Source organism: Ylistrum balloti, unplaced genomic scaffold (assembly GCF_031769215.1).
Source record: "Ylistrum balloti isolate Yb309-2 unplaced genomic scaffold, AGI_CSIRO_Ybal_v1 Utg369872, whole genome shotgun sequence".
In the NCBI taxonomy this organism is placed as follows: domain Eukaryota; kingdom Metazoa; phylum Mollusca; class Bivalvia; order Pectinida; family Pectinidae; genus Ylistrum; species Ylistrum balloti.
In genome coordinates this window covers 18,743-42,625 of record NW_026782014.1, presented here as the reverse complement: position 1 = coordinate 42,625, position 23,883 = coordinate 18,743, and the positions used below count along the sequence as shown (strand labels likewise).

At 34.8% G+C, this 23,883-nt stretch overlaps 2 protein-coding genes across 2 annotated transcripts; both read left to right on the top strand.

Annotated features, from left to right (window-relative positions):
- The first annotated feature begins 895 nt into the window (after positions 1-895).
- LOC132545991 (betaine--homocysteine S-methyltransferase 1-like) lies at positions 896-12,259 on the top strand. Its single transcript, XM_060209679.1, has 7 exons — positions 896-908; positions 6,414-6,604; positions 7,048-7,242; positions 8,173-8,284; positions 8,778-8,956; positions 9,224-9,305; positions 11,979-12,259. The coding sequence occupies exons 1-7, from the start codon at positions 896-898 to the stop codon at positions 12,257-12,259; spliced, it is 1,053 nt and encodes a 350-aa protein (XP_060065662.1).
- A 10,146-nt stretch (positions 12,260-22,405) lies between these two features.
- On the top strand, positions 22,406-22,999 carry LOC132546003 (uncharacterized). The gene has a single exon (XM_060209690.1). The coding sequence runs from the start codon at positions 22,406-22,408 to the stop codon at positions 22,997-22,999; it is 594 nt and encodes a 197-aa protein (XP_060065673.1).
- Positions 23,000-23,883: the final 884 nt, after the last annotated feature.

The window sequence follows — 23,883 nt, the reverse complement described above, 5'->3', positions numbered from 1 at the left end:
GTGAACGATTCTTTAACTTATCTACCACTAACGCCCGCGAATATGGAACGCATGAGACATAAACTGGCTTGCATCTAAAAAAGATCAACGATTAGAAGTACTAAGACGTACACCAGCGTGCTGTTTCTTTACTGAAAAACTTGAATTAAATTGAATTGAATAATACAAGTGCATTTCATCGCGGCTGAAATAGAGACAATAAAAGACAAGAGGATATAAGAACGTTCTACCAGTAAATACCTCCTTTCTCCTCGATTCTCGATGTGTGATGATCATTAACAACTGTAACATTAAGTACCATAAAATTTGCAATGACCAAGGGGATTACAGAGGTAACGTAGACCACAGCGTTAGCTTGTAAAGTAAGGACATAATTGCAGGTAAAATCGATACGAAAATAGACAAGAAAACCCAGAAGATACGAGAAGTGAAGATGTAACACCATGAAATCAACCCAAAGTGCCGGAAAAGAACATCTGCTCCCCGAGCAGTGTCTGTCAGGATATCAAACACATACCTTCTTTTACTTGAATTAAGAAAATGCTGTCGACCGTACATTTCGTAGTCAAAGCTCTTTAAGTAGATATCACTATTAGAACTTTTGAATTATCAACGAAATGAAAAAATAAAAGACAATGTTAATGAAATCACGGATATAAAACTTCAGGTGATATGCCAATAGCATTTCGTGCACAATAGAAGTATATACTTCTATTGTGTCAACCCAATAAAACAAAGTTAAGTACTCTTGCAGCGTTCGCTTGGTACATCTAATGCGTTTCCATACTCGACACAAATGGCGATAAGATTACTTATCTTGTTATGTTCAAAACTTCCTCAATTAAATACTCAGTGGTCTGATAGGTGACAACAATACACAGCGACAGAAGAAAGAATGCCAACGAAAGGTGAGAAATTAATGATATAAAAATAGAATAAATATAGACCAAAATTCTTGACCTATATAATCATATGATTACGTAATTTAGGACACTTACGTTGATATTACGATTTGTGTAAACTTGAAGAGGAGGGTATGAACCATGACGATTTATAGAGATTTCCATTGTGTAGAGTTACAGCCATTGAAGTACTGCTGCATATTTTCATATTTTATCGATTTATTGGCCTTTCTGAAGTTATCATTATATAAAAAACAAACGAATTTCGAATGTATCTGCATTTCTATATTGTAAAAATAACACAAAATTCCTATGTTCGAAATTTATTTTAAAAAGAAAAGTAATAGAGAATTAGAAAAAAAAATTTTTTTTATCATAGATTTTAAAAAATAGATGAAAGTTAACTTGTTTTACAAAAATTGATATACACGTTCTACGAACAAATATTTTTGCCAGAATATAAGCGTGTGCATTGTTTTGAGGATATGAATTTGTCCAATTCCGTTTCACATTTAGGCGCAAGTTTTACAAAATGGTGCTTAATTCAAGACATAGAGGTTGTGGTAAAATGTGATAACTCGTGTTTTTTCCCCATACGTGACAGCATTAAGTTGTTATAAATGTAAGAGATACGAACAGAGATGTAATGGATCTATAGATGACCTTGAGCCTTATTATCTCTCCATGTAGATTATGTCGAGTGTCATTCCTAGAACAACTTATGGGATCTGTAGTTATTCATGTAAACCAACAGATGGTAGTGATATCGGCATGACCTATACAAAATAAGTCTAAACGATGATCAATTTCTGCCAGTGTCACGATATCCTAATGAATGGATATTTCGTTGCATTAGAAGGTGTGTTTCAAAGCACTGTAACCTTTAAATTAACGGATGAGTCATAATTCAACGCAAAGGCCGTAGTGGGCATGGCCATATATGTTTCTTTCTTTAAAGTGTCTGATTCTTTATTTCTAGTAACACATTGATTTCGTTAAAAAGTTGCTTGGGTTTGGCTTCCAGTTTACCTGATCGACCACACCGTACAGTTGTTTAATTTGTCGGGGCTAATATTTTGCATTTGATTTGATCGGACAAGTTAGATGGAGTCAAGATGTATACAGGTATATAAAGATATATGCAAGGAGAAAAAATAAATATTTACAAGACTCGGCATTTTCAGGCCTTAAGATCTGAATGGCTGCTTTCGTTTGTCTAATCTGTCACTTATTGTTTAATCCCAACACCTAGATGAAGGTACATCTCCGAGGAATTGTGGAAGCTTCGAAACTCACCTTCGTGCCAATTCAAAATCATAATGATTATCTTTCATCTGTCATTGCAATTATGTAGCAACCCATGGGGATATTGACCTGTGAGTGTTAAATAGATTGTTACATTTCTTGTGTCGTCTAATAAACGGCATTCACACACATATACATCTTATGTGTTTCGAAGCCGCAGCCTTTGGGATTTAACATAAATCATATATTTTTGGGAGGATTAATACACAACCAATTTCAAGAAAATAAATTTTCTCGAATATTACCACTTAAACAGAACTTAGACGAAACGATTTCTTAGCAGAAGTTAATTGAAAACATTGTAAAGGTTAATGTAGACATTTATACCTACCTCTGGATATTAATGGAAGAGGTAAACTGACTTAGAAACAAGAATCGATCCTAATTAGTATGGATGCATTTTACAAAAGCTATTAAAACTAAATTCTTCTTAGCATTTGTATACTTTGAATTGTTTCCAAGGACAGAATATATCTTCATCATGATACACTTGGGAGTAAAGTCTCGGTTCAAATGCGCAATGTCTCGTTGCTATCTATCTACTGTTGGAGGGAATGGATAGCAATAATCTGTTTTATGTTTAGTATAAAACGATCGTCTTTGCTTGGATTCGATCGTTGTCAACTTAAAGGAGACGGAAATTGTCACTGGAAAATATACAATTGCACAGTTATTTTTTTACAGTTATTATAATACAGACAAATTAAATATGGGTCTACAATTTAATGTCACGTCCAATCCGAGGTGAAAAAATACTAGTTTTCACAGATTTGAATAGAGATTTGTAAATACCATGTTGCTTTATTGTTTGTATGTCTGAGGATGGAATGGGCGGGGGTAGGAATGGGGGTCGTATCTTTAAAAGCGCATATTTTAAGAAAATAAAGAAGCAAATCACCAAAGGTTCAGAAAGAATCATCGTACCTGTTGTTGCTGTGATATTAGAGAAAAGTTTTGGTATTTTACACATCGATAGTTTTATTGGTTACATGCTGGTATACATCAGTTTAGCAATCCGTAATAAGATTAAAAAATACAAACTCAGTGAAACAACTGTATACTGGCTTCGGTTTTCACGACAGTAATATTAATACAACTTTTTGAACTCACATTGAATCTCTAAGGTGCATTAAGACATTTGAAAGTAAAGACAACAATTCATTTCAACAGAGTAGTTAACCATAAACAATAAATTGGTTGTAACGAATACTCAAGAATTTATTGGAAATATTCGACATGATCATAAATGGAGCAAACATACCACGTAGTTAATCATTTCTATCTGGATAAGAGTAAAGGGATATTCTATCGTAAGCTGTACCAGATTAATCAATATTAAATACATTAATCGTAAGCTGTACGAGATTCTGTACCAGATATTACATATACGGTACACGCTGTACTATATTCTACCTTAGGTTGTATAGTCACCGTACGGTGTACCGTATACTACATCAGGTGGTATAGTCACCGTACGGTGTACCGTATTCTACATCAGGTGGTATAGTCACCGTACGGTGTACCGTATTCTACATTAGGTGGTATAGTCACCGTACGGTGTACCGTATTCTACATTAGGTGGTATAGTCACCGTACGGTGTACCGTATTCTACATTAGGTGGTATAGTCACCGTACGGTGTACCGTATACTACATTAGGTGGTAAAGTCACCGTACGGTGTACCGTATTCTACACAAAGTGGTATATTTATCGCACTCTGTAATTTTCCTGAATTAAGGTTTTGATGACTTGTTTTTTCCCAACGTATTTTCTGCTTCTGAATCACATTTGCTTAAAATCTCACATCAAACACAATGCAAAGAAAGAAACGAACTACAGTTAACTGGTTGAAACTGTACGGTACAACACTGATGATGCTACCGTTAGGACATGGTAAAGTGTACTTAGAACGTATTATAAGAAGACCCCGGAGTAAACAGCAATCGATCACGTGTATACAAGCTATTTTAGACTACAGACCATGTGTTAACCTCCAACTGACTGCAGCAGACACAAACTTAATGGACATTTCGTTTGCTTGACAAAAATCAATCACATCATTTTGGAGACTTTTCACAAAATACGACCACTTTGTCTCTTTCCACTCATTTAAATTACCGAATGTTGAGACTCAAGTACCCTATAAACAATGCCACATACAAAGGCAATTTTTGAAGTCGATACTCTGTTTATTGCCTTCATGAACGTCGTTTGTTCTTCAAAGATACCAACAAAACCATGTTGGCCTCCTTTTCCTTTGAGTTGTATATCTATCAATACGGCTGCAATCTTTTTCATGTACATATAGTTTTTCTTATAATAACGTTAAATGATATTATTCTCTTATCTAAAACTAAAAGTTATTTTCGAGCACTTGACATCAGACCAAGGTAATGAGAGCATACCAATTTTTCAAATTCGACCCCCACTCGACTACTTCCACGCCTAATTAAGATTGATATTAGGATTTTAGCTTTGAAATGCAGACATGGTCGTATGTCTTAAGGGGTTCACTGAGTTAACCTGTCCTATCCAAAATCTTTTCTTACAACAAACATTAGTTCTATTCTACTGTTATAACAATACGATCACTATCTAACAAGTGTCTGTAGAAGTCATCATTACCAGCTTTAAGATGATAAAGGATTATTTCTTTCGGTAGCAACACAGTCCTCTTAAAAGGGATTATTCTTTTCAGCAGACAATACTATCATTTTTATGCTTTGACGTTATAGTCATCCTCTAAAAAGGGAATTATTCTTTTCAACAGACAGTACTACTATTTTTCTGCTTTGACGCTACAGTCATTATCTAAAAAGGGAATATGCTTTTCGACAGGCATTACTGCTATGTTTCTGCTCTGTCGCTACAATCATCCTCTAAAAAGGAATTATTCTTTTCAACAGACATAACTAGTATTTTTTCTGGTATGATGCCACAGTCACCAATATGTTTACTAGGCTGCTGTGACTCGACTGTCACGAACATCACTTCCTACAAGGAAGGTTTTTTTTTTATAAAGATACCTCAAATCTGATATGGAAAATAACCTATTCTGCATTTTATCAAATATATATATACTTTTTTTATTTCCATTTCTTATTATTTATAAAACTCTCCATAAATGTTTTTATTTTAGGTCGTTAGAAGCTCTCTAAATGTAATCTACATCAACTCGTTTCCACACGCTCAAGTGGAAGACAAATGCATGCAAGATCCAATATGGACAAGAATACATAACCATTATGATAAGTGTCTTTCCTATTCGTGTACAAAACAACATATGTCTGACTTTTTTTATCAGATAATATTAACACTTCCCATGAAAATTTTATGGCTGTGTTGTCAAGAATACAAAAGGTCCTCCTTATCAGTAGACAATTTCGGGTGAACCCATAATTTCGATACATGAATTCACTACGAAGTCAACATCTTTCATTCTATTTCCAGACAAAACACCACAACTCTCATGGTTCATTTGTGGAAATAGTCATGAAAATAACGCTTCGCCACGAAGATAAAACAGCAAGTTAAACACAATTGTGGTGGTTTCAGTACCTCTTTGTCAGAATTATTTCTTTCATCGTATTGATGTACGACTTGTCTTAGTAATGATAACAGCGGAAGTAAAATTACCATAGACATTAGTTAATACTGAAATGTTTATATTCACAAAAGGACCGGACTTCAATTTTTATTATCTACCAAAGCACTTCAGCTGTGTCGTTGATACCGGGAAATGTGTACGTGGAAGTAAATTGTTTTTTTTTTTCGAACACGTCATTGAATGTAAAAATCAATTTGTCCGGTTTCAGTTTTCGTTAAACATTATCATACAGAAACACCATAGCCTCTATCAACGCTATACATGACTTACCAAACTTCTGGGCACCAAAATGTCTTTAGACCAAACGAGGTCAATTTCACCTCGTTGCTAAGGGTTTTACTCTAGATCTAAATTATAACATTTTTTTTAGTTTTTATTCTTTCACAAAATACAGCAATGTAACAAAATACAAGTATCTTAATTATGACATTGGCTGGTTAGGTTTATTTCAAATAGATAAAAAGATAGTCTGTGAAAATAAAAAAATGTAGAATCCTTCAACACATTTCAATGACGTACTTCCTTCGATGACTATTTCGATAAGCTTTTCATTACATGTTGAAGATGTAGGTTTAAATCGCATCATCTTTTTCTCCCAGGTTTGTTAGAGCGTCTGAGAGATGGCGAAAGCGTTGTGGTGGCAGAGGGATACATATTTGAATTTGAAAGAAGAGGATATCTGACAGCAGGAAGTTTTGTACCGGAAGTTGTACTCGAACATCCTGAGCTGGTGAAGAGTTTACACGAAGAATTTGTTCATGCCGGAAGCGACGTTGTGTTGGCGTTTACTGTAGGTGGCTTGAGGTTTTTGTGATTTCTTTCTTCCGAAAACTTTCTGAAAAAAACTTCTTTTCGTGACTCTCTTTTCAAACGATCGAATACTATTTCAAAGAATAAACCAAATCGCGGTTTAGGTGTAAAAGACATCTATCCAAACGTGACTCATTATTTCACGGATAAAAAAATGTACCGCGAAATAGCGAAAATATCATCCCCGCGAAAATAACCGGTTATACGATAGTTTCAGACATGATGCACACAAGGTAAAAGTATGAACAATAAGTTAAAAAGAGAACATTTACTTTCCTTTGAAAGCTAGGTTCTTTAAATTTTGTCAACTGATGTCGTTAATCTCCACAGTCAATTTCTACTTCTTCATACTACCTTACGCTAACATTCAACATATATATTACATTGAGTAACAAGAAAGTTTAAACACTATTCTCCTTACAGTATTACGCTCACAGAGAAAAGCTTCGTCTGATAGGACGGGAATTTGACCTTGAAAGAATGAACATGGAAGCTCTTAAAATTGCGCGCCAGGTCGCAGACAACACTGGTACATTGATGGCTGGAAACCTGTGTAATTCAACGATTTATCGGAAGGATGACGCAGCATCTATCGCACAGGTCAATGCCATCTTTAAGGTAGAGAATTTTATCTATTTATATTGAAATATTCGCAGACTTTAAAATATGAAACATAGATGTTTTATGACTGACTCATACTGCTGATGGAGTGGTTCACCATTATTAACCTTATGAGAAGAAAATATCAATATAATATATATTAAAAGATTAACGAGGAATATGACACGTGACTGTTCTCCATTTGAAGATGTCTTCGCTTTCAGAATGATTTAAAGATAAGTTATGATATCCTATTGAACCAATTGTTCGACAGCAATGAACCTATGGATTTTAAATTTTATTTTTGATCTAAAATTTAACAAGTATTTTATTGTACAGGTTAAAATTTGACAATAAACGATCGACGATATGAAATGCTGCAAGTGTAAAGAAGTAAAAATATTTCTCATATGATAAAAGGCGTTTGTATTTAATCTACACATTGTATAGACTCAAAAGAGGAAGATCTTCAAATGTTTCTTTATTCATATCATCTCGGTAGATATTAGTTTATAAATATTGTTTTTAAAACACTTTGATATTCTGAGTAAAAAGTATGCGCCATGCCATTCACACAAAACGTTGTTCCTGATGCGATAACTGTAAGAGTCCTTTCTCAGCCGCCGTTAGGAAAGAGAAAACTCCCTGACCGATTGTAGGAATGATTTATGAGCCTAAGAATAAACCTTGAATTGAAACGTTTCCAGAATTTCCTTTAGTTGACGAGAATACATTGTCGCGGTGAAGACTCTTAAATATCCAAGGATAAGTTGTTTTGAACATGATATCCATTGTCAAAATGGAGATTTGTCCTTGGTACTACAGACAGGGCGACGCTATTGTAAGTGGCCAATATTCGTTTTGAAATATAGAAAAAAAATAACCGTCTCGCAGCTTTTGATGAATGACATATATGGAGATGACCTAGCTTTAATTCCTTATTTTCAGGAACAAGTGGAGTGGGCTGTGAAGGGAGGGGCCGATTTCATCGTAGCTGAGACGTTTGGAGAGTATGGCGAGGCTGCTCTTGCCTTAGAAGCAATAAAGAAATTCGGAAACGGTACGAATTCACAAAGTAACAACTATATTGAATAATGCTGTATATGTATGCAAACTAAGTTAACATCTACCTTCAGATATGTAAAAACAATGTATAATATGTAGTTTAGACTTAGATAATATGACCTTGATAATTAAAAAAATCAGTGTATGGGGAGCAAGATCGATCGATATTTTGTATTAGAATGTTCCAAGCAAGCCCAAAGATAGTTGCTGATATTGGTACTGAGTGCTCCAAATGAATATTAATGACGACGATGCAAATTCTGTCCTGTATCTGGCACCAGCTCACCATTTAATCATATATGGACCTTGAATGAAAATCAATTCAAGTAATAAAACATTAATTTTGATAGTGGCGGCATTTTTTTAAATCTAACCTGATTTCAACTCTGTATAAAAATATGTAAATGAATAAGAAATGGAGTGGAGCATGGCTAATCATTACAAGAACAGAGAAACTGTCTACTAACCATTTTTATTACTTCATTTAGGGTTACCTGCTGTAATCACGCTACAGCCAACTGTCTGTATGGATACCCAAGACGGCATAAATATCGGAGAGGCGTGTCGTATGCTTGAGAAGGGCGGCGCCGACGTAGTGGGACTTAATTGTGGGCGTGGTCCTGTCACTATCATTGAGACGCTCAAGAGTGTACGGGATGCATGTAAGGTATGCGGTATCACTTCCTGCAATTGAGTTTATTATCTTAAGTCAACGAAACCAAAATTCGTTAACGACTTGTGTCATTGGGAATATTAGATACATGGTAACTTTGCCAGTTTTCATTTTAGTTTTGGTCAAAGACTTAAAAGGCAAGGCACTTTCCCGATACATCGCTTATAACTCATTGCCTCATCTAATAACGCAACATTTGCTGCAAATCTGACAAATCAATTTTTTCATAATCGGTGAGTCATGCATTGCTTTCCCTGATAGGGACCTATTGCTTGCCTTCCGGTACCGTACAGGACAACTGCTGCCAAACCAACCTTCTTCTCCTTGACCGTTCCGGAAACTGGTAAGTTACTTCCGGTCGCTCTGATCGATCTGTAATAAATGACATACCTCCTTCTTTTATCCAGTTATGATTGATATTATATGAAACACATTCTTCATTATAACCTACAAGCAATTTTCAAATCGTGTAAAAGTCTACTGTTGATGTACTTTTGAGCAAACTTCGAATTTATGGAGAGTGCCATGAATGAATCCCAAGGTGTGATAGCTTTGTGACTACATAGACAATGTTATGATATCATCAATAAATACTAGCCTAACAACATAACACAATCCACAATACGGTGACGTTTACAACCCAAGTGAAGAAGTATGGGCTTCATTTGTACGTTTTTACCCTTTTATTATCATCTTTTCAGGAACAGTGACTATAGAAATCACATAAGACCTATTCCCAGGGCCTTACTCGACAGAGTAATGTTCACGGATTTTATTCCCTTAGCTAAAAATGTCTAGAATTTTTGTCTTTTTATGGCGGATTGGCATTCAATATTCCTGCTAGGAATGACAAGTCAGTGAGTTCAAATGGATTCATTCACCAGACAGATGAAACGATGAAACATGTTCCTGACGTGTGATTAATTTTAATATCACTAGAAAATAACCGAAATGTGTCTTAACAACTCCCATATTTCACAGATCACTGAAATGAAGTTGCGTAATGAGTCTTAATTGAATATTGTGATGATGAATTGTTATCATTATGATGACCTATCAGTGAGTACAATACAGACAGACAGAATTTCTTCCAAAGTTTCACTGGTTGAAAACAGCTAAAACAACCACAAAAATTTACCCTTTCGCATAGTGACATTTATAACGTTTTATTTGAAAAAAATATTATCACTTATGCCTGACTGTGAGTTTATATTTTCTTGAGGAAAACAGTTGACTATGACGTATAAAACTGTATTATTTCCTGATCCATGGAGTTTAAAGCAAACTCGTCCCTACTATAAAGTTGTCGTTACGTCATATAATTCATAGTTAAATTGACCATGTGTATACAACCGCCTTCATACACATTAACAGGAAATTCGTCGTCTCATCCTTTATATTAGTGAAGAATTTGGCATTTCATGATTTCCTCAATTACCTTTAAGAAATTTCAAACTGATAATAGACATTCTTTGAATAATTGTACCTTAAAACAATTTAGTCAATGACCAATTTTTAGCATGAAAGAAAGATAATACTTTTCTGTGTTATTAATGGGAAATTGTCCATTATCGTTTCAAATATGAAAGGATACGAAGCGAAACTCTACAAAAAGAATCTGAGTTTAAAAACAGTATAAACTTGTCAGTCATGTCTTGTTGAAAAGAGTAAATAAATCACATATGATCAAAGAGAAACTTTATCGACACATAATATTGAAAAGGAGACTATTGACTGCAACAAAAAGTAAGGTAGAAATGTCTACTAGTGCTGAATATTCATTACAAGGAAGTTATCATATGTTTCGCTATAATAGAATAAACCTCGCATTCTTAAAGGTTAATTGTCGACTATTGGCAAATAATTGAAGTTTAATTAACCGTCGACCCCTTGCTCAATAACGCTATAGGGAAATAATGAACTGTTATTTCTTGATACTAAGAACTGCTTTCAGTGGCTACTTCATATTAAAGGAAAGCGATCAAATTTTGTCTTTTAATATTAAAATGGAATATTCGGAGAGAGAAATTGTACACCCATTTTCTTATTAAGAACAAACTGCTTTTGTGAAAACAATGATAAAAATCTCTAACAAACGTGACCTTAATTTTGTACTTTTATCTGATTTCTTCATAAGGTTATCACTCAAAGGGATATTGTCAAACAAATGTGTCTTTTATGTTTATCCATATGATTCCTCAGGCAGTCGTAACGTTGCAATGGTGTGAGAAAATTCGCCCAGAGATTAAACAGAATATGTCTTCAGATAACGTGATCTGATTATAATACGTAATGCATGTTAAATTGAAAACACACAAAATTAAGGAATTATGGTAAAACTTATTGCGCAACATTGGTATGCTGCAAATGGAAGATATTTATGTTTTTATTTTGATGAAAATATTTAAATCTTTCTGTTCATTGTGGACAGATTCCCTTATTGAGTCTGTTTGCACCGTAATATCTTGGCATGCACCCTTTGTATATCAATGATCACCACACCAACCGTACATATACATCTTGAAGACCATTTCCGGCGGAGAATTACACATTAATGTAATATTTACCTCACCTGTTTAGTTAGCCATTAACATAACAAGGGTTCCAAATAAATTAGGTTGAGATGAAAGAAAATTGGTACCCGTTACAGTCTAATATATGTTAAAACATTCCGAAAGTACTTGAAAGGTTGCAATTCATTCATCACTGATGTGATATCCGAAATTCAATTAGACCGTTAATTGAAGTAGTGAAATGAATGAAGAAGCAACGATACTTGTGTTGCTACTGGAACGAGACAGAGATTTTCGTTTCTAATTAAATTCTTGAATACGGTAAGGATTTTTACATATTTTGGTATGGATACATTAAAATAAACCCACAAATTTCCTGTTATAAAAAGATGAAATTTCTCTTTCAAACAATATAGTTTCCTTACAAAATCACATACAGTTGTCATTGCCACAAGGTGTCGGTTCTGATCAGAACAATAATCAAGTTTTCAATGTAATTCCAGAAAAGAAGTCCTTTCCATTAGAACTGTTGACATGTCTCAGTTCTCGCGAGGAGATCCGGACGTTTGCAGAAGAAGCCAAGGCAATTGGAACTACCTATGTAGGGCTGTGTTGTGGAGGAGCTTCAAACACGCTCAGAATTGTGGCAGACGTTTACGGCAAAAACCCACCAGCCAACAAACACGCCCCGGCAATGCACAAGCATTACATCTTTGGCGATGAGTCAAAGTTTCAAGATTATTATACAAAAAATGTTAAATCTAAAATCGTTGCTAATATGTAATGGTAGGATTTAAGTTTCTAGTACCAAGAATCATTCCATGATATTTGAAAGACAATTGAAGGTGTAGGTTGGGATTTTTTGTTTATAGTATTTTATCTCATACGTCAATATCACACTGTGAACTTTGCTTTCATGCCTGGCGCATTTACTGCAAGTTCATATCGTTTTCACGACACCGGAAATTAAATAAAAAAAAGAAGAAAAAAAAAAAAAAAACTTGGTATATGTAGTATCGCAACAGTTCCGTTTGATTATTTCATTTTCATGTTCATCCTGAATTTCGCCAATGAATTAATTCATATATGTATAATTACACATCCTTAGGCTGGCCTTTAATCAATAAATACTTAGTTTCGACAGTCTGTATTTGTGTTATCACATGATTAGTTAAGACATAGATGCCACCAGTGTTTTTACTTATTATGTCCTAAAATGCTAAATTCGATAGTATAGATGTAACAATGATTATGTAGGCATAAAGTATTTTCTGTTCTGTACAGTGTTTACCTAACGAGTTCTAAACAACCGTTATAATTAACAAGTACCCTTTAGAACTTAACTTACATAAGTTTAAATTGGTGTTATATTGTATATGTTTATGCACATGTGTAAAATTGCATTCCTATTGTACCATCTGTTGCTTTTGCACGACTGTGCATACATCACCTCATTATCAGCATAGTCAACTGTCAGCGATAAATATCTGCCCCAGCGGCAAAAGATTTTAGTCAGAGAGGTTCTTTACTCTATGCTATAAATATTCCACTCAGCTTCGCAAAGCCTTGAATCAAACTTCACTTGTACAACACATGAGTGAGAGGATGGATAGTAGACGCACCTGACATCCAACTGGTTGATGCGAGATCGTGCAAAAGTCTTATACACAAAACTATAAAATGCTGTAAATGGTCAAACATCTTACTTGAAACTATGATTTGAAATGCTGTAAATGGTCAAACATCTTACTTAAAACTATGATTTAAAATGCTGTAAATGGTCAAACATCTGACTTAAAATTATGATTAAAAATGCTGTAAATGGTCAAACATCTTACTTGAAACTATGATTTGAAATGCTGTAAATGGTCAAACATCTGACTTAAAACTATGATTAAAAATGCTGTAAATGGTCAAACATCTTACTTGAAACTATGATTTAAAATGCTGTAAATGGTCAAACATCTTACTTGAAACTATGATTTAAAATGCTGTAAATGGTCAAACATCTTACTTAAAACTATGATTTAAAATGCTGTAAATGGTCAGACGTTTACTTAAAACTATGATTTGAAATGCTGTAAATGGTCAAACATCTTACTTGAAATTATGATTTGAAATGCTGTAAATGGTCAAACATCTTACTTAAAACTATGATTTGAAATGCTGTAAATGGTCAAACATCTTACTTAAAACTATGATTTAAAATGCTGTAAATGGTCAAACATCTGACTTAAAACTATGATTTAAAATGCTGTAAATGGTCAGACGTTTACTTAAAACTATGATTTGAAATGCTGTAAATGGTCAAACATCTTACTTAAAACTATGATTTGAAATGCTGTAAATGGTCAAACATCTTACTTAAAACTATGATTTGAAATGCTGTAAATGGTCAAACATCTTACTTAAAACTATGATTTGAAATGCTGTAAATGGTAAAACATCTGACTTAAAACTATGATTTAAAATGCTGTAAATGGTCAGACGTTTACTTAAAACTATGATTTGAAATGCTGTAAATGGTCAAACATCTTACTTAAAACTATGATTTGAAATGCTGTAAATGGTCAAACATCTTACTTAAAACTATGATTTGAAATGCTGTAAATGGTCAAACATCTTACTTAAAACTATGATTTGAAATGCTGTAAATGGTCAAACATCTTACTTGAAACTATGATTTAAAATGCTGTAAATGGTCAAACATCTTACTTAAAACTATGATTTAAAATGCTGTAAATGGTCAAACATCTTACTTAAAACTATGATTTAAAATGCTGTAAATGGTCAAACATCTTACTTGAAACTATGATTTAAAATGCTGTAAATGGTCAAACATCTTACTTAAAACTATGATTTGAAATGCTGTAAATGGTCAAACATCTTACTTAAAACTATGATTTGAAATGCTGTAAATGGTCAAACGTTTACTTAAAACTATGATTTGAAATGCTGTAAATGGTCAAACATCTTACCTAAAACTATGATTTAAAATGCTGTAAATGGTCAAACATCTTACTTAAAACTATGATTTAAAATGCTGTAAATGGTCAAACATCTGACTTAAAACTATGATTAAAAATGCTGTAAATGGTCAAACATCTGACTTAAAACTATGATTAAAAATGCTGTAAATGGTCAAACATCTTACTTAAAACTATGATTTAAAATGCTGTAATGGTCAAACGTTTACTTAAGTCTATGATTTAAAATGCTGTAAATGGTCAAACATCTTACTTAAAACTATGATTTAAAATGCTGTAAATGGTCAAACATCTTACTTAAAACTATGATTTAAAATGCTGTAAATGGTCAAACATCTTACTTAAAACTATGATTTAAAATGCTGTAATGGTCAAACGTTTACTTAAGTCTATGATTTAAAATGCTGTAAATGGTCAAACGTTTACTTAAAACTATGATTTAAAATGCTGTAAATGGTCAAACATCTTACTTAAAACTATGATTTAAAATGCTGTAATGGTCAAACGTTTACTTAAGTCTATGATTTAAAATGCTGTAAATGGTCAAACGTTTACTTAAAACTATGATTTAAAATGCTGTAATGGTCAAACATCTTACTTAAAACTATGATTTGAAATGCTGTAAATGGTCAAACATCTTACCTAAAACTATGATTTGAAATGCTGTAAATGGTCAAACATCTTACTTAAAACTATGATTTGAAATGCTGTAAATGGTCAAACATCTTACTTAAAACTATGATTTGAAATGCTGTAAATGGTCAAACATCTTACTTGAAACTATGATTTAAAATGCTGTAAATGGTCAAACATCTTACTTAAAACTATGATTTGAAATGCTGTAAATGGTCAAACGTTTACTTAAAACTATGATTTGAAATGCTGTAAATGGTCAAACATCTTACTTGAAACTATGATTTAAAATGCTGTAAATGGTCAAACATCTTACTTAAAACTATGATTTGAAATGCTGTAAATGGTCAAACATCTTACTTAAAAACTATGATTTAAAATGCTGTAAATGGTCAAACATCTTACTTAAAACTATGATTTGAAATGCTGTAAATGGTCAAACATCTTACTTAAAACTATGATTTAAAATGCTGTAAATGGTCAGACGTTTACTTAAAACTATGATTTGAAATGCTGTAAATGGTCAAACATCTTACTTGAAACTATGATTTAAAATGCTGTAAATGGTCAGACGTTTACTTAAAACTATGATTTGAAATGCTGTAAATGGTCAAACGTTTACTTAAGTCTATGATTTAAGATGTAATAATGAAACGTTACCTGAAATACCTTACCGTAATTTTAAATATTGTTATGGTCAAACGGTTTACTTAAGCAACTGATTTGAAATGCTGTAAATGCTTAAACATTATACTTAAGTGAGTGATATAAAAACTGTAAATGGTCAAACGGTTTACTTTAGTCAGTGATTTAAAATGCTGTAATGAGCAAACGTTTTACTGAAGTCTATGATTTGAAATGTTGTAGTGGTTGTAAAATCTTCCAACAGACTATTGGCATACTTATGGGAACCAATGGCGCACCTCTGTTGGTTGACTTGTTGTTTTCATACGAGGCTGAATCAATTGATTGATAGGTCGGAAAGACGTTGCAATGTCGTTTAATTTCATCCCAGGTATATTGATGACGTCTTGTCTTTAAATAACAAGAAATTCATTAACCACGTTCATCGTATATATCCACCAAAACTGGAAATCAAAGATAGAACAGACTTCTTTTCCTACAACGAAACCAAGATGGACAACTTTCCATCAAATTGTATGATAAACTTGATGATTTCAATTTCCCTATTGTGGATTTTCCATTTCTGGATAGCAATATTCCTGCGTTACCAACCTATGTTATTTACACAGTCGATTCGATAGTCAAGGGCCTGTTCCCAGTATCACGGTTTTCGTGCAAGTCGTCAACTGACTGACAAACTCGTAACACAAGCGTTCAAAAATGCAGGTTGATGTGAATTATGGGGAAGTTTTATGATCGTTATATTGATCTCGTTCAGAATTTTTTTTTGTGTGACATGAAGCTGGACGTATTTGATGCTCGTTAGCGTGCTGTTGCTTCCGTTGTTTAATACAATGTTCTCATTTGAGAACGTGGTATTACTCACTTTGATTGCTCAAGGTTTACATCGCGGGTGTCGTCGATGAAGCAGAGGACGCTTACCCTTCCGGATTCATCCCTTGTACTTTTTCAGGAGTCTCCTTGTTGCTCATAGCTTGTCCTAGTTTTATGGGATTTGAGTTTGAATTATGATTATGTTGCCATGTTAGTATTTCGTTGATTTTATTGTCAGCGTTGCCGGCAGGTCCTGGACAAAACCGATCGCCTTACTGTTTCGGCAATAATTATAGAGAGATGCCCAATGATGGCGGAAACTGCGTCTGGAAGTACGTCCTTTCAATGACAGTGCGTCACCGTGTTACCACTGATATAGAGGTATACACACCTTCGGGAATACTAAGGGAAATATTTATTAGATGATTGCTTAGGACATCTGTCGAATTTGTAAGTATTATGGGATCTTTGTTGTCAAAGTAATGTTTCCCGATGTGTCACGTGGTTTTACTTGAAAACGCAAGTCTGAAAGAAAAAATCACATAGAACATTTACATTTTCGATAAGGCAAGGGAAACTAGAATTGTGTGATGAGGTGTGTCATTATTTCTTGAAACCAAACGAAAAAATCAGATTTGTTTACTGAAAAAACTTATTTTGTTAGGAGCTCGAAGGAAAGGCGGTGATAACGGTTGAAATGGCTTTTGAATAGCACTTGTAGGTTAAACTATTGTCGACACGTATTTGAACATGATACAGAAATATCCTAGTTTCCCACGAATCAGGAATAGTTCGTTTTTACAAAGGAAGTTAAAAGACTATAATATAACAAATGATGTATCCGATAACGTGTCATTAGAGACTTGGTCTGTTAGTTCGTAACGTCATCCATCCCGACTACCATGTCCATGTTGAATGTACTTTTTAATGTCAAGACCAAAACCTGAAGCTATCGGAAAGTGAGAACTTCCCGTTTTAAATAACATTTGTTTTTGTGATTTACGCGTATTCGTATTGCAATCATAAAGGCAGATAGACGTGAATTTGATAAAAAAAAAACCCGTAATATCTAGTGCCTGTGATTAATAATCACAATCTGTATGTGATTTAAGGTTAGGCAATGTAATATATTATATAACATAAATATCTGAAGAAGCTGAATGCATTCCCAACAGCGTCACCAGCATTAAAAGTTTGGATGTCTCCACAGCGCCAGATAACCGAACGAATATGTCATCAGAAGAAAATGTTACCGTACTTTTATCTTACATGCGGTATCTTCATATAAATATATCCGAATTTGTTTCATTATTTGATTAATTATCAAGTGCATTATGGATTTAGTTATGGACCAATAGATTTCCTAATTGAGGATTTAACATTTAGTTCTTGCATCAGTAAAACTTAAAGAGTGATTTCTGTGATAAACTTTAAAGCCTTGATTGGTAGTTGATCCGAATATAGGAAATTAATATTATTTAAACTAATTACAGACGAGATTAAAGAAAAGAAAATTCCAAACATGGAAATAAGTAGATATTAAGTTTTGGAATCATTCAATTACAAGAAAGGAACAGTAGGTATTGAACTCAATACAGAAAAGATAGTGAACGGAGGAGTCAACAGTACTGAGCTTTGTTGACAGGTGGCAAGAGAGGCCTTTATGACACTGCAGCACTATTTGAGAAATATAAGTTACATAATTGGCTAGACAGAAATTGGATGGAAAGTAGGAATGACATTTATTACTAAAATAGCAACACCATTTGATGCATTGTCTTGGGAAAATTCACAACAGATTACCTCCGACTTCGCATTCTCAGCATTAAGCATTTTTAACTGCAATGTTTCGTTCAAATACATAGTTACTGAAATAGCCAAAGTACCTAAAAGTACATAGTTTGCATTTAATTAACAGGTCCTAGATATATATATATATATATATATATATATATATATATGTACATATCACATAATATCACATAATTAGACAACTTATCAATAAAATCATGTTGAGAAAACCCCAGCTGTCTATCAGTACAACTTCCCAACACCCTTTTGGGGATGTCGTGGTGGTGGCAGTTTGGAATTTCTTGCCTAGGCGATTTGAAGCCGTAGACCGTGAGCTCGAAGCGCGGACAAGGCACGAGTCAAAATTGTGTAACAATGTCCAAAATATTAATAATTGTAGAGAATTTCCAGTTGTCTATAAGTACAATCTCCAAACATCCAATTTGGAGATGTCGTGGTGGAGGCAGTTGGGAATTCGTTGACTAGGAAATTTAGTGTCGTAGATTGTGAGTTCGAGGCCCGGACAGGGTACGAGTCAAAACTTCCTTTGTGTGACTTTGTCCAAAAATATCGATAAATTAACTCAATGCTACATACACAGTAATGTTGTATATCCGAAGGTTCCAGATCTGAAGTCCCTGCCGAAATTGCACTTGAGCTTACCTTTCGAAAGTATTGTGTATTGTCCAAATACGCAAACAGAAATATCAGCAAAACAAAATATTTGTTTCGCTACGTTTTCGAGTCTTGGTTATCTTCGGCCGATGTGTATCAATGTCGATATCAATACATATCGATGTATCAATTACTTTTTTCATAAGTAAGAACTAATCAGTTGTAAATGTTTCCGAACCAGGATTGAAGAGTAGACTTTATGTTCAAATGATAAAATTATCGATAGGTTGTAATTTGGTTGTAATAAGTTTCAATTTGAGAATATGAAATTGCTGGGATTGACTATAAAGCGGTCGCCGACAATGAAGCAAGCACTTAATACTCTTAAACATATGGTCGTCCTCTCTTAGAGTGCAAACAGGATTTTCCGTGTAATATTTCCACTGTTTACATTCGGTTCTCGTCTCATTGATGCTCAGTATGATATTATTTGCGTCTTAATGAATGAAAGTTATCTTTCATATCATGGGTTGGAAACTTTGATATTTTTACAATACTTCTTTCATTTATGCCGGATTGAATCTGCCGCTCTTTATATGAAGTGTTTCATTATCATTACACTGAATAAAACATGTACATGTAGTTTAATATCTATATACAAATTCAGGGTTTCCCCGGATGGTATGGTTCCCTCCAACAATAAGACCCCTTGTGCGCTTATATCTGGGCCTTCAATAGTGATTGCTATAATTTGATAAAACTTGTTTCGCAATTGTTGTAAGGTAACTATAATGTATTTGTAACACAATGATAACTCCAAACACCGATAGCTAAAGTAACCATTGCGAGTAGAAACTCAATAATGTCCAGCAATGGCACAGATGAAGACAAATTTATCGTGTTCTTTCAAGTACATTCCAACATCCAAATGAGAAATGTCTTGTCGTTTGCTGGCCCTTATTTATTCACAGGGTGAATAACGAGTCCTAGTGATGATTACTGTAGTAAGGATACATCAGATCCTGAGAGTTAAAGTGGAACCGTATAACCTGCCTATGACAAATTGTTTATAATGAACAGTCATTTTGATTGTCATGTTACAAGGGCTTTGGGAACCAAACCTGGCGAACATAGATATTGTTTTAAACATGATATTTTCGGAACAATAACGGGAACGGAACTTATTTCCCTTGGGATGTACCTGGGTTCATTACGGTGGCAGATGAGCCAACGTTTATCTAAACTTACCGGACGACCTATGACAAGCTAACTAACGAGAACACTGCAGTTTTCTTGGCAGTAAGTAGGATCGATTATGTAAGTTAGTCGCAGCAGGTATGGACAAACAGCACAAAAATACAAGCTCAACACCAGTTCCAAAACTCCGCGACAGTTGACTCTTTTATCATCAATGGAAAGACCACATATCGAGGTATCGGAGATATTTCATCTCTGCTATTATGTAATTCTGCAAATCCCGCGTGGCGTGACTTCCAAAAGAGATCCGGTTTCGCTTTAGGATTCCTAGTTTGATTTATGTAGCAATAAAACACGGAGATCCTTAGAAGTTACAAGGTGGGGCTCATATCAGTTTGGTCATATACACGAGAACAATACTACCTCAGTAATTTACTCCACAAACATGGGCTTATTGTCGGACGAAGTCTTCATAAAGGGTAAAAAGTATGAGGTATAATACTGTTCTACATGTCTCGGTCCAATAAAGTGTTAGCAGAAATATCTAAATCAACAACTATTCTACTGTGATTGCACTTTGTCATGCAGAGACAATGCAAACGTTGGTTTACAACAAAATGTATTGACAGTTTTAAGGCAGACATCAACCGTTAACCTCCAGTACCCATTACGTGTCGTTAATAATCTAAGTGTTATATTTGGCAAAAGTGAGCACTGAAATGTACACAATATCGTAATTTCAACTCAAAATCGATGTGCTAGGTCGGGGTATTAACATTGAAAACCCTACAGAGACTATAAAAATTCTTTGTACAGCAAAACCTGCTGGATTTCTTACACAGCAGTGTTTGTGTTTCAGCAAATGAAATTTAGCAGTAATCAAATGCCTTTAAGAATAAAATAAGAACAATATCTTATTTTCGAATACGTCTGTAAATGAAAGTGGTTTATAGACAAAGAAATCATAGTGAAGTACTGTGTTTACAGTTTTACAATGTCGTATACGGTAAGAAGAGTAATGTGTGACAGGTTCTCACGCCCAAACCGAAATTGTATCTTTATATATTGTCGCCATACACTTTATTTCATTTAAATTAATTTGAAAACCATGATCGAATATAAATAAATCCTTTAATGTTGGAGCTATTTTTTACATCCTTAATAGATACAAAGCGTCGGCAGTTTCAATATGTTTTACTGAAAACTGGTTTTACCATTCGATAAGATTAACTTGGTATGTTATTAAAAACATTCAAAGAGCTGTTATTATTCATAGTTCGTATTACTCAATAACGCGGAGTTTATTTAGAACATTAATACCAGTTTCTGCTGGCTTCGAGTGTCAATGTCATGCACTGGGATGCAGAACAAAACGTTAAAAGAGCCTTGTTTCTGAGTAATGGGATCTTTCTACAAAAATTATACCTTTATCAGAAATTAATCTGCAACCCGCACTAATACAAATTGCACCTAAAAGGCTATTTAAAAGTGCGTTTCAATATTTTGACATTTATTTGATTAAGCCTTGCTGAATGCACTTTACAAAAATGCAAGAACACATGTAAATGACAGATGATGGGAACCAATTGTACAACTCTCTTGGTCGACAAGCTTATCGACGACCAAGCGATGTCCTTCAATTTCACTTTCGGGTAGGAAATTTACTGACCGTGTCCATCGTATATACCAACCAGTATTGGAAAACAAGCCCACGACAGACGTGTTTTACATTGGCTACTAAACTTTGTCTTATTTCGGAAAAGGAAATTACTTCCTTGGATTGACCAAGATTTATATGACATGAAGCAGAATAAGCCTACCCTTCTGGAACACCTGAATATTGAATTTGTTCCTATTTTTGTAAATATTTAATTTGTTCTTATTTTATCAAATGTTACTAGAATTTGTGTTTTTATTAAAAAAAATTAACATGTCTGTATACATTGTTATATACTAACACGAAAAAGAAACGCCGGGTACACTAAATATACTACAAATGATTTATAGCTTGGCCTAGAATAATGACACTCGGTCAGGTTGATGTGTTGTTCGCGGTCACTAGGTACACGTGTTTAAAATCACATAATACCTGACCTCCGCGCTCCGTGCGAGGCACGTGCTAAAATACAAGAATCCCGTGCAGGGGAAGGTCATTGAGTTCGCCAATGGAAATTTTCAGTTTATTTGATACTGTTCAAGTATTCGGATTGATTTTTCAAAGTTTGATTCGAATTAAGCAATTTACATCCATGTCACGATTGACGGAAGTCCAGCGGGGACAGGCTATAGGAATGCTTTTGCAGGGTCAGGGCCAACTTCAGGTTGCTGCACATTTTGGTGTGCATATTCGGACAATTCAACGTCTTGTCCAACGTGTGCGAGTGACGGAGAGGGTCATCGACCGACCGCGAAGTGGACGTCCGCGCGTCACGACGCCACATCAGGATCGGTTTATAAGACTTTCTCACTTACGTAATCGCCATGTCACAGCTACCGAAACTGCAAATAACACTATAGGCAGTCATAACCGCCATATTCATCCTGATACGGTTCGAAACCGATTACGCGTCAATTGCCTAAGAGCCCGACGTCCCTATGTTGGTCTGCCCCAAACTCCTGCGCGTCGCCAACGCCGATTGGCTTGGTTACAAGCACACTCGCCCAGAAATTTTCCTATGAGGCAATGGAGACGGGTATTCTTCACTGACGAATCCCGGTTCACTCTTTACCGTTCGGACGGGCGACGTCGTGTATATCGACGTCGAGGGGAACGTTACACCGGTTTGGCGGTGGTTCAGTATGTGTTTGGGGCGGTATCTCCTATGGGTTTAAATCACCCCTGATCGTGATTGACGGTAATTTAACCGGTGTAAGGTATAGAGACGAAATCCTTCGCCCAGTTGCCGTGCCATGTGTGCAAGCACGGAACCTGATATTCCAGCAAGACAATGCCCGGCCCCATGTCGCTAGAGATTGTCAGCAATTTCTTGCCAACAATAACGTAATCCCAATCGATTGGCCAGCATTCAGTCCAGATTTGTCTCCAATTGAGCATTTGTGGGACGAATTGGATAGGAGAGTTAGGAGACGTCCAAATGCCCCCACTAATCTGGTCCAGCTCACACGTGCCTTGCATGAAGAATGGAATAACATCCCCCATTGCAAGGGTTAACACCCTGATGAATTCCATGCATAGAAGAATCAGGGCTGCGACAGCTGCGCATTGAGGACACACAAGATACTGAAATGTCCGGCCGTGTTGCGCAATACAAGTAGGGTCATCGCTAAAAGGGGGATATTTTTGGCATAATTAGCATTGATAATCGATAGAAGCTTTAACAAATGGTTCCAAACAGATGAAATTGTATAAAAAATGAATGAAATAATGTAACATTAAATTATATCATTTAAAAGAATCTTTTTAGGTTACACGTCGTTTCTTTTTCGTTTTAATATATATTACTAAAAGTTGACCGTTATTTTGACAAGCAATAATATCATTGATAAGAAATTTAACTTGAGCACGGACCGTCAGTTTCAAGCTACTTTTCACCTATACGTCTGGAGTTCCCCGATTCCCTGAACGGACGTGTTAAATTCAACAGTCTGGCAACGAATGAATGTCGACACTCTTTTATTGGATTGCCTCTCACTGTATAATCATGGGTGTGAAATACTATCACTACAACGTACACTATCTACATATCAGTACTCTTAATAAACCGGG

What these genes read in the sequence shown, in the direction of transcription:
- LOC132545991 (XM_060209679.1), top strand. An exon ending in ACGTTGTGTTGGCGTTTACT is followed by an intron (nt 6,605 to 7,047) that starts GTAGGTGGCTTG and finishes TTCTCCTTACAG; the next exon opens with TATTACGCTCACAGAGAAAA. An exon ending in AATAAAGAAATTCGGAAACG is followed by an intron (nt 8,285 to 8,777) that starts GTACGAATTCAC and finishes TACTTCATTTAG; the next exon opens with GGTTACCTGCTGTAATCACG.
- LOC132546003 (XM_060209690.1), top strand. Translation starts at nt 22,406, where the DNA reads ATGTCACGATTGACGGAAGTCCAGCGGGGACAGGCTATAGGAATGCTT.